At 47.2% G+C, this 10,586-nt stretch overlaps 1 protein-coding gene and 2 non-coding genes across 5 annotated transcripts in view; 1 reads left to right on the forward strand and 2 right to left on the reverse strand.

Moving 5' to 3' along the window:
• Positions 1-5,377, reverse strand: part of DPP9 (dipeptidyl peptidase 9) — a 42,659-nt gene extending 37,282 nt beyond the window's left edge. Inside the window, exons 1-2 of one of the 3 annotated variants that reach the window (XM_077332076.1) lie at positions 5,163-5,377; positions 3,987-4,076 (exon numbers count right to left, since the gene is read on the reverse strand). In XM_077332076.1, the coding sequence (XP_077188191.1) occupies positions 3,987-4,042 (56 nt within the window). In that variant the 5' untranslated portion in view covers positions 4,043-4,076; positions 5,163-5,377. Of the gene's footprint in view, positions 1-3,986; positions 4,077-4,679; positions 4,699-4,833; positions 5,029-5,162 lie in introns of those variants that run through there. The other 2 variants (XM_077332077.1, XM_077332078.1) reach the window with 2 other exon arrangements.
• A 757-nt stretch (positions 5,378-6,134) lies between these two features.
• TRNAG-UCC (transfer RNA glycine (anticodon UCC)) lies at positions 6,135-6,206 on the forward strand. The gene has a single exon. It is a non-coding gene; the product is annotated as a tRNA-Gly (tRNA).
• A 551-nt stretch (positions 6,207-6,757) lies between these two features.
• TRNAV-CAC (transfer RNA valine (anticodon CAC)) lies at positions 6,758-6,830 on the reverse strand. The gene has a single exon. It is a non-coding gene; the product is annotated as a tRNA-Val (tRNA).
• Between the last annotated feature and the right edge of the window lie 3,756 nt (positions 6,831-10,586).

The raw sequence follows: 10,586 nt of genomic DNA on the forward strand, positions 1-10,586 counted from the left end.
AACTTGGGGGGAGACGGGGACGGAGACTTTTGCCCCTGGGCATTCCATGAGCATCTTGCATGGCCACTGCTTTGAACCAGTTCCTGTAGAAGATGCTCGATAAACCATATTGCTACAGAGCTTGAATAGTGTAGTACCCTAAATCTATGACTTGGGGCCCCTTTGCCTGATTCAGATGACAACTGTTGCAGACTACAGGTTTCTCCCCATCATGCCATTTTCTTGACTTGAAACAGTCCAGGGTGCATTATTTAGGTTCACAGTTCCAAACTGTACACCCGACACACTGGAATAGAGGGCAGCCCCAAACTCAAATCTAACTGCTACACAAAATCTACAGTTGTGATCTCAGACCCAACCTGCACATAGCCAATCAGGAAGAGCAGTACACTCACATCCCAAATTCTTTACCAACCAAGGAACGTGAACAGTGTGAGCCTGCCATCTTTCCTGAAGCCCAGTGCTCATTGTCAATCCAGCTGAAAAAAATCCTGGCCTCCATTTATACAACCTTTGATCCTGTCGCTGCCCAGTTCCTGAACAGGCCTCCAAGGCTGGCCAGGCCAGTAATCAAACAATGCTATGGGTGTGCTTCAGGACACGTCTCAAGACCGGATGGTGTACTGGACACCTAAGGAAGGTTTCCTCACATGCACAGGCATAAGCAGGCCAGTGGGGATGGAGAAGAAAAGAATGGTGAGAGAACGGGGAATCCCACTCATTGCCCGGATCAGAAGACAGAGGGGAAAGTCCATTTTCAACTGTGTGCTTTCACAAATGAATTCCAAATGTTTTACTAAACAAGATTATGTGAAGCCCCAAGAGGTTGCTTAGAGGCCCAGGGAAGCTGAGTGAGTCCACGAGCTGAGTCCAGAAAGGTGCTCTGGGAAAAAGAGCAATCCTGATCCTTGTTAAGTAGCTCAGCAACAAATAACTCTTTGAGGGTTTCCTCCAAAGCTTCTCGTAGGCGGTGACTGTGCCCAGGATTTGGACACAACCACCTTCCCAAAAAAGCCTTGCATAAATTTAACTGTGAATGTTTGGATGTTTACTATATTTTATTATTTGGCTTTTACCCCTATTTTCCAAAACTGACATGCTATTTTCCAGAACAGTCATCTGAACTCACTGCTGTAAACACAAAATCAGACTTCACAAGGAATTGTCTCAACCCAAATCAAGTCATGAGGATGCAACCCTTCCCCCCTGCAAGAAAATCCATACCAGACTCAAAAATCCTCTAGCCCAGCAATTCCCAACAGGGGCTTCAGAGAACCCTGGAGTTCTGTGGCCTTTCCCAGAAGTTCAGGAGGCCACCTGCCATGGCATGATCGAGTGGGGCCACTGAACAGGGGCTCTCGTTATGTTTAGACTGCCAGCTCTGGTTTGGGAAATGAAGAGGAAGAGGTGGTTCTTATATGCCACTTTTCTCTACCTGAAGGAGTCTCAAAGTGGCTTCCAATCGCCTTCCTTTTCCTCTCCCCACAACAGACACCCTGTGAGGGAGAGGAAGCTGAGAGGGCCCTGATATTACTGAAGGAGAAGAGTTGGTTCTTATATGCTGCTTTCCTCTACCTGAAGGAGTCTCCAAGCAGCTTCCAATCGCCTTCCCTTTCCTCTCCCCACAACAGACACCCTGTGAGGTGGGTGAGGCTACGAGAGCCCTGATATTCCTACTCAGTCAGAGCAGTTTTCTCAGTGCTGTGGCGAGCCCAAGGTCACCCAACTGGTTGCATGTGGGGGAGTGCAGATTCAAACCCGGCTCGCCAGATTAGAAGTCTACACACTCCTAACTACTACACTAATGCCTGGAGTGTTGGGGTTAGAGCCTAGCAGGGATGAGGGAAAGGATGGACTCCAGTAGTGTTTAATGCCAGAGCCCACCTTCCTTTGCTCCAGTTGAACTGATCACTGGCAAATCACGTGGACTAGAGGGAGATTACCTGGTCATGCAGATCAGCTGTGGTTTTTGGAGATCTCCAGGCTCCACCTGGAGGTTGGCAACTCTAGCCATTCAGCTATTGAATTAATATGCACCATTCAAATGCAGGTGTGGGTGGGGTTAGACATGTCAATCTGGTGACCTAGGAGGAGGAGAGGCTTGGGGACATCACTTCCTATGATTCTATGACGTGACAGTGGGCATGGCCCAGTCCCATCCAGTGGAAATGGATGTGATATCACTTCCGGGGGCATGGCAGATAGGTGTGGCCAGCTGACAGCACTTCTGGGGTTCCTCGAAGCCTGAAAAACATTCCAGGGCTTCCTTCATGGTCAAAAGTTTGAAAAAGGCTGCTCTGGTCAAACAGTTTCACCCTCTTGCCTTTTGGGCACCATTTCAAAGTATGGTTCTGTCAGTCTGCAGCAGAAGAGCTCGATTTGAGTCCAGCAGCACCTCAGAAGCCAGAGTGGTTTTTTTTTTGGGGGGGGGGGAGCTTCCTGATCTGATGAAACAAGCATTGACTTTCAAAAGCTTATATCCTGAAAATCCTGTCTGCCTTTTGGCCCTCACCTGTGTAGGAGGCTATGAATGCTTTAAGAGAAAAAGGGTGGCAGAGAACACCTGCATCCTCTTGGGACATCCTCTTGGGACATCCTCTTGGGACATCCGCTGCAATTTTAGCACAGTACATCCCCACATGCATTAAACCCCAATCATATCCAAACCGCACATAGGTTTCTCCATATAAATATTGAAACTTGTACACAAGATTGAACAAGTTGGATTTTAAAAATCCAGATTACGATCTGCACTGGGACCCACATTTTTAACATTGAGTGAGGAGAGAGACTAGAGAATGTCACTGTGACAGATCACAATCAGTTTTTTAAAACTTGATAAGCAAACAATCCAATGAGTTTATGCCTCAAAGGATCAGGAAATATCAGACTGCAGATTTCCCCCAAATCTTACAATCCTCCATCTCTTTTTAAAGCTGCCTCTTTCCAAAGAGGGAGATGTTTACTTCGTTGCTCTTTCAGTAAAAAGATTTTCTTCAACAAAGTTTGCTTATTAGGAGCAATTGACTGGACTCTCACATTGCCATGAGAGATGCACCACACTGCAAACTGAGCAGCTGCAGATCATCTGTGCATGAGACCTGCACACAAACAACTTCCATTTCCTACAAACAATGTCTGCTCTGAATGAGAGGTGGCTGGCCACCAGGAGTAGAGGTGCCTCAAGACAATGATTCTGGGAACCATTAAGGACAATCAGGCCGGGCCTGTGCACTACAATCCAGCAGGAAGCTCTCCTATACAAGCATCCCTGAAATGTGCAGCATCTGAACACGTCAATGAGCCACAAGAAGAGTCCTCAAGGGATTCAGCTATGCTTTAATCTGGGCCAGATGGGAAGCCCAGAGAGTTCCTTAAAACACTTCAGGCTGACCCCTTAAAACCTGTCCTCTGTGACATTCTTATTCCAAAGTTGTTTCGATATTTGATGCCAATGATTTGTAAATTGCCTTGGAAGACAGAATTGTCATTGGGAAGTCCTTCTTCCCACTCTGACTGTGACAATCACAGTATAAGCCCTACCCCCATCACAAGAACATACAGCAAAACATACCAATGGAGTATATTTATATTGCCTTTACATATATCTAGCAATATATTCAGTTTGAGAAAAAGCAACCAACCTGTGTACCATTTCACATTGCAGGTGACATTCATGTAACTGTATGCTCCCCAGTATAAATATCCCCACACAGAGAAAACTAATGTGCTAATCAGGCTACCCAAGAGCCATTTGTGCCACCATGCTTAGAAGCAAGAGGCTTTGTTTTGGCATGGAGGAGCACACAACTGCCCCGACTGCAGCATGCTGGGACAAACTAAACCTCCTCAATGAGAACTAAGGCCATGATCCAGGTCTAAACTTCAGATGCGCAATACTTCCCTGCCCCAACAATCTGCAACTGGGTTTTCAAACGTACAATGGTTCCGAAGCCACTGTAGCCACAGAAGCCGAGAAAAATTACCTTCTCCAACTTCCCGAAGATTTGTTTTCCAGACGAGCCCTCTTGACTTTCTGCATCAACTGCTTGGCAAGCCTTGGGTAGAATAAGAAACTAGAGAAAGAAAAAGAGACAGGAGATGGATTCTTTGTGGTGAAACAGCTTAGATAGTCACATGCACAGGGAGCTGATGGCACAACTTCCAACTCTGCATCAGCCACAAAAGGTTATTTTGGAGGGAGGGAAAAGAACAGATATTGGGCAGCACCGTCTTCGGCATGACTGTCAGCACCTTCTAATCTCACCACAAACTAGAACATAGCAAGCAAAGTCAAAAAGACCAATCCCCAGCAAGGCAAATAGTTCCTTAGGCATGAAACCAAAGCTCTGAGCTCATGGGAGTTAGCAGTATTGAAAGACAGAGCAAGCAGACTTGGAGCCCTCAAGGATAGATTCAAATGAGTAGCCGTGTTGGTCTGAAGTAGCACAATAAAAACAGGAAAAATATTTATTGAAAGCGTAAGCTTCCTCAGACTGAGGAAGAGAGCTTGCACTCAAAAGCTCACACCTTGAATAAATTGTTAAATTTATTGGACTCTGGACTAAATTTATTGACTACTGGACTCTGATTTTATTTTGGAGCCTTCAAGCTGCAGAATTTCATAGGAAGCAGGTCCAAACGACCATGACACCCCAAAGTCTTGTGCACGCCCATACCGGGAATCCCACTTCTGTTTGCACAGAGTGGAGTTTCATTCCAGCTCAACAATGGGAGGCAGGGCACCAAGCAGCTAGCGCCAGAGTGTCTGGGTCAAAGCCCCGGAGCCGTCATTGTAGGACCACCGAGATTCTCCTTGCGCAAGACCCTTACTCATTCCTCCTGGGCCAGCCAATAACCAGAGTGGGCGGGGTTTCACCCAAGGCAAATCAGAGGGTGGAAGGCCAAGAGAGGAAGGGGAGAAGAGGCGGCGTTTGGTTTCGCCCTCAACTTGCAGCCGCTTTAGGGTCAACTCCTGAGGGTATTCCGGACAAGGGACATGCAGAGGAGGCTCTTCCGCGGTCGTCTTCCGCCCAAGGACCAGCCAGCAGCGACCCTGGTCGCTCCCCCCCCCGGACGGGGCGGGGCCCGGGAGCCCCATTCATTCTCCGGGAGAGGGCGTGGCCGCCCCCACAAGCTCCCCTCCCCCCCTCCTGACTCACTGCGGGCGGCGGCGGCTCCTCCGCGTTGGGGAAGGGGGGCGGGTGGGGGGCCGGCCGGGGGTCGCGCGGCGCCGCCGCCTTCACTCCCGCGCCATCCCCCGCCCTGGAGGCCGAGAAGCGCCGCGGAGCAGGGGGAGGGGGGGGAGGGAAAACGCCGGCCGCCGTGAGCCTCCCAGCGCGACCTTTGCGCCGGAAGCGGAAGTGCGCGAGGTCCTCGCGGCGAGAGCAGTGGGCGGGGCCGGAGAGAGGTCGCGGCGGGTGGTCGGCGCCCCCAACGTTCGAGGTCTCGCGAGAAAAGCAAAAGAGGCGGAGCTGACGGAGGCTGTTGGGCGGGGCCCTTGGCTGGGCTGGCGGGAGGAGGGAAAGATTAGCTGCAAATATGGTAGACTCAAAGACACTGAGAGGATATTTAAGCACAGAGCAGGGGTGGGCCAACTGTGGCCCTGCAGCTGTCCATGGACTGCAATTCCCATGAGCCCCAGGGGCTCATGGGAATTGTAGTCCATGGACAGCTGCAGGGCCACAGTTGGCCCACCCCTGGCGTAGAGTACCTAAAAATATATCGCCTTCGGTAGGCATCTCTCGTCTAGGGCAACGAATAAAATACTGTCGCGTGTTAAGAGATTCACTACAGGATTTGAGTCTTTAAGATTCTTTGGCCAACCGCGAGGGGAGGGGAGAGTGCGGGCCCTGGGGTTGCTGTGGAAACGGGCGGGCCAGCTGCGACGGGGGGGGGGGGGAGGAAGCCGCCACTCAGTGTAACGGGGGGGGGGGGCTGCCTTACATTGGAAGGAAGAGAGATGACGGCCGGATAGAAGCTGGTTGCCCACTTTTATGAGCACAGAAACCTCTCCAGGAAAATAACTGGTGTTGTCCTTTTCAAAAGAAATCATCCGTGATTGTAGTGGAATAAGCCCGTCTGGTTTGTACCACTTGTTTATAAGGGTGAAACGGGACTGCTTGGAAAGAGAGGCGTTGGTGGTATAGTGGTTAGCATAGCTGCCTTCCAAGCAGTTGACCCGGGTTCGATTCCCGGCCAACGCAAAAAACTTTTTTACTTGTACTCGAAAGCTTGAATAAATTTTTGAATAAATTGAATTCAAAATTGAATAAATTTTTGTTGGTCTTAAAAGTGCTACTGGAGTCTGATTTTATTGTTTTACCATCCAGTAAGCCTTGGACATGTCCAGCCTGTACAGTTAAGCGCCGTTTGGAAAGGGAAAAATCTTCTCCAATTTGCAATGAGTTTAACGGTTCGTTTCCTGCACTCTTTTATTTTGCCTTCCAGCACTTATTTAAGGAAATTTTTCCTTGACACCATACGTCAAGTTAATAAAACCTCTACAATATTTATTTGGAGAGGTGTAGCCTTTTCTAAAACATAAATGCAAGGAACGTGTGTGGGAGGCGGGAGTGGAATCCAATTCAAAACACCGGGGTCTTTGCCTTAGCTAGAAAAGGAGTTGCCAAAGAAGGGGGTATCCTTCCACTTGAAACAATTTTAAAAGGTTGTTTCTATATTTCTTTAATCAAAAATTAAAGGCATGGAATTTGAGACACATAGATGAAAGGGGGTGTAAAACAGCTTAAAATGATGTTTCCGCCCGGGATCGAACCGGGGACCTTTCGCGTGTGAGGCGAACGTGATAACCGCTACACTACGGAAACTTCGTTAAGCAAACTGTTTTCGGCTGCTTGCTATTACCTCTGAGCATGACTTTACTAACAGTATGAATTTTTTTGTATATTCTGAATGTCATTCTCGCTCGCTTTCTAACCTTCCAATCAGCCTATGCTATTTTTCATCCCCCAACCTCATTTGAGTACCTTGACCTCAACACAGCTCACACAAAAAGAATGCAGTGACATAGTCAATAAAATAGTATCTCTGGACATGTATAAATAAATATAATAATAAATAAATGTGCATAGTGGCTTTTCCTTCACGGCCAAATAGGGCATCCCACATACTCAGCGGGACACTGATTTTCGGGGGGGGGGGGATCATCTGGGCATGAAATTAGGGTCACGGAAGCTGAGCAGGAAGTTGTGAGTTCCGTGCAGTTTGCAGGGGGTTGGACTAGATGGTTTTGAAGGATTTTTCCAACTCCTTGATTCTAGGGACAGCATACTGGCGTCTGACCCAGTCTCTTCTCCAATCCCTGATAACATTTAACAATAACATTGTCACCTCCTATTTTTAGACGTGATCCCCAAACGACCAAGGTCCCTTCCCCTGGAGAAAACGGCTGCTCTTGAGGGCAGCCTCTTCCTCCCCTCCCCAAATCCTGCCATCCCACACACACACAAATTCCAGGTATTTCCTGACCTGGAACAAGCAACCTTAGGACCCAGGCTCAAATTTCTTCCCTATGAAATCGGTTTTTATGTAAGCCCTTGTGTAGATTTCATTTGCCAGTTGTTAAGTCTGTGGACATCTGACAGCAGATGCAAATGAAGGCTTCTGCCAGCCTGTGAACTAATCAATCGGACCTGTTAAGGTCCAATCAGACTGTCCCGCTTGGAGCCAATCAGGGGTTTTGGCAGGCTGTCTGAAGTGTACAATAGTGCCTGAGCATGCCTGTTTTCCCTGTTTGGTGTTTGGAGCCTAATGTTGGGGTTGCTAAATAAAAAGAGCTGTTTTGAAGAATTGGAGTCTGTGTTTACCGAACCCGCCGACTTAATACCTATCCGCTTTGATTTTGGATTGATCTCCACGTTTTTGAACACAAGACTTTCTGTGCGTCTCTAGATTTTGGCTCAAAGCCCTTCTTCTACAGGAAAGTCCCAAGAGCCCTGTTTGCTTTGCCTCCATTCAGGTGCAACGGTGTGAGGTCCTCCTTGGTGTACAACACCACCAGGTGTCAGCCAAAGCATGAACACCAGCTGACAACCTCAAGCATCACACCTTTACAAGACTCTGGCTGAAGCTCTGAGCCCCAGATCAAGCGTTCCTCAACAGAGTAGAACAACAAAGTTTTTTCACAGGCCAAAGGCCCACTTAGAAAGAGGCATGAAGTGGTACAGAGAGTAACTAGGCTCCCTGGTTTGTTGGTTATAACGTCCAAATTGCATCATCAATCCTTGCTATGTAGACTGGAGCAGTGGTCCCCAACCTTTATATCACCGGGGACCACTCAACACCGGGGACCAATCACCGGGGACCACTCAACGCCTTTTACTGAGGCCCGGTGGGGGGGGGTAGTTTACTCCTCTACTCTCAACCACTGCCCTAACGCTCTCTGATCACTTTGGTAATGTTTAAACATCCCTTCAAAATAAGATACAGACACGCCACAACAATGAAGTGTGTTGTAAAGTGCTGGGGGGGATGAAGTAAAGGGCCGGGGGGAGGCGTCCTTTGGGGCCCACCTCCAATTAGTCGAAGGACCACATGTGGTCCGCAGCCCACAGGTTGGGGATCGCTAGACTGGAGGACTAAGAGACTTCTAGTTGTCAAGAATGAGTATCAAATTAAATGCTTATGATATGGTGAGATGGAGAGGGGTTTGGAGAGCAAGACAGATGAGGAAAGATTGGGGTAGCTTGGTCTGTTTAGCCTGGAGAGGAGACAACTGAAAGGGGATCTGATAACCATCTTCAAGTATTTAAAAGGCTGCCATATAGAGGATGGAGCAGAGTTGTTCTCTCTTGCCCCGAAGGGACAGACCAGAACCAAAGGATGAAATTAATTCAAAAGAAATTCCATCTAAGCATCCAAAAGAAGTTCCTGACAGTCAGCAGTTTCTCAGTGGAATAGGCTTCCTCAGGAGGTGGCGGGTTCTCCATCTTTGGAAATTTTTAAACAGAGGCTGGATAGCCATCTGATGGAAAGGCTGATTCTATGAAGGCTTAAGAAGGTGGCAGGTTACAGTGGATGAGTGATAGGGTTGTGAGTGTCCTGCATAGTGAAAGGGTTGGTCTTGATGACCCATGAGGACCCTTCCAACTCTATGATTCTATGATTCTATTATACATATGAATGAATCGTTAAATATGAAATAATAAAAGTTTCTTTAGTGCTCAATAGATCAGGCAAACTGTTTTCTTTTCTTTCCTTCACCCTGCACACACTGTACCAGCTTAACTGTACCAGCTAACTTGTAGCAGGAAATTTGAAAACCACAGTTCTAGCAGATGGCCAGAGTTCTGCTTTTGCTTTGAGGGTTAGACAGATTTTTTAATTTGTAGTATAAGAGCTTGCTGCCCTTTTGAAAAAACAACTGTAAGATAAAAGATCATTTTACATTGTTAAACTGTTATCAAATATAATCTACACGTAGCTTGGGGAAAGATGGCTTGAGGCAAAAATACACTCTAACCCCTTCTGCTTAACTTCTAAGACAGGATGTACTAAAGATGGAACATTCAAACTACAGACAGCCTTTATGGAAAAAACAGGAAGCAAGTATTAGATGGATGGTCAGAAAAAGTCTCAGTTAAGACAAAGGCTAAGAACTGGCCATAAAAAAAGGGAACACAATAATTTGGGAGATTCCCAGTTACAAGTGCAGAAGGTTACTAGAAAATGCTTAACTAAGCATTAACTAAGCATATTAAAATCTTGTCCCCCCACAGCACCATTTTTTAAAGATTACAAGTGGGTGGTCGGAAAGATTGTGACCCAAAGTATCCTAGCCAATAGGAGAAATGGGAAGGGGCTCAACAGATGGTGTAGGGCAGGGGTAGTCAACCTGTGGTCCTCCAGATGTTCATGGACTACAATCCCCATGATCCCCTGTCAGCGAATGCTGGCAGGGGCTCATGGGAACTGTGAAAAGCTATCAGACAGTGTTTCCACATTTCCTTGTTTTGACTCTGGAGAAAGCAAAGGGATTTCTCTGTAAGCCAATCTTTATGGCTGAGCTGTACACACATTCTAATGCCCTCTGTGTAGCTGGCTACAATGATATCCTTATGGTGTAAAAGGGGTCACAGCAAACCTTCATAACTGTCCAGCCTTACTGTGCACAAATTTGGAATGGCCTTTGATCTGTGTCCAGTTTCAAATGGTGCCTCCAGCTATTTCAGAGGGATATTACATTCAGCAGTCGATTGACCCACATTGATCTATCTGTGAGGCCTTGGCTCCAGAAGAGTTCCCGTGTAACATTTTGTTCCCATATTGCCCTCTCTGCGTGGAGTCTAGAAGACAATTCCTTGCTAAGATTATGAAGGGCTCAGATCCTTCCATAGCAGAGGAGAAATTAATTTTCATTCTCTCAGCCCTGCTCAGATTGGCTTCTATAGAGTGGAACAGTTTGCTTTGGTAACTAAAAAAAAACCAGGATGGGATGGAAGACTAAGCTGTCTTATTCAGCAATATAGGTTTTGGCGGTTGTCTTCATGTAATTGCAACTGTGTTTTGAACTACTGCTGATCATTGTTTTATGTTTCTTTTCCTGTGTTTTAACTGTAATGGCC

Source organism: Paroedura picta, chromosome 4 (genome assembly GCF_049243985.1).
Source record: "Paroedura picta isolate Pp20150507F chromosome 4, Ppicta_v3.0, whole genome shotgun sequence".
In the NCBI taxonomy this organism is placed as follows: Eukaryota; Metazoa; Chordata; class Lepidosauria; order Squamata; family Gekkonidae; genus Paroedura; species Paroedura picta.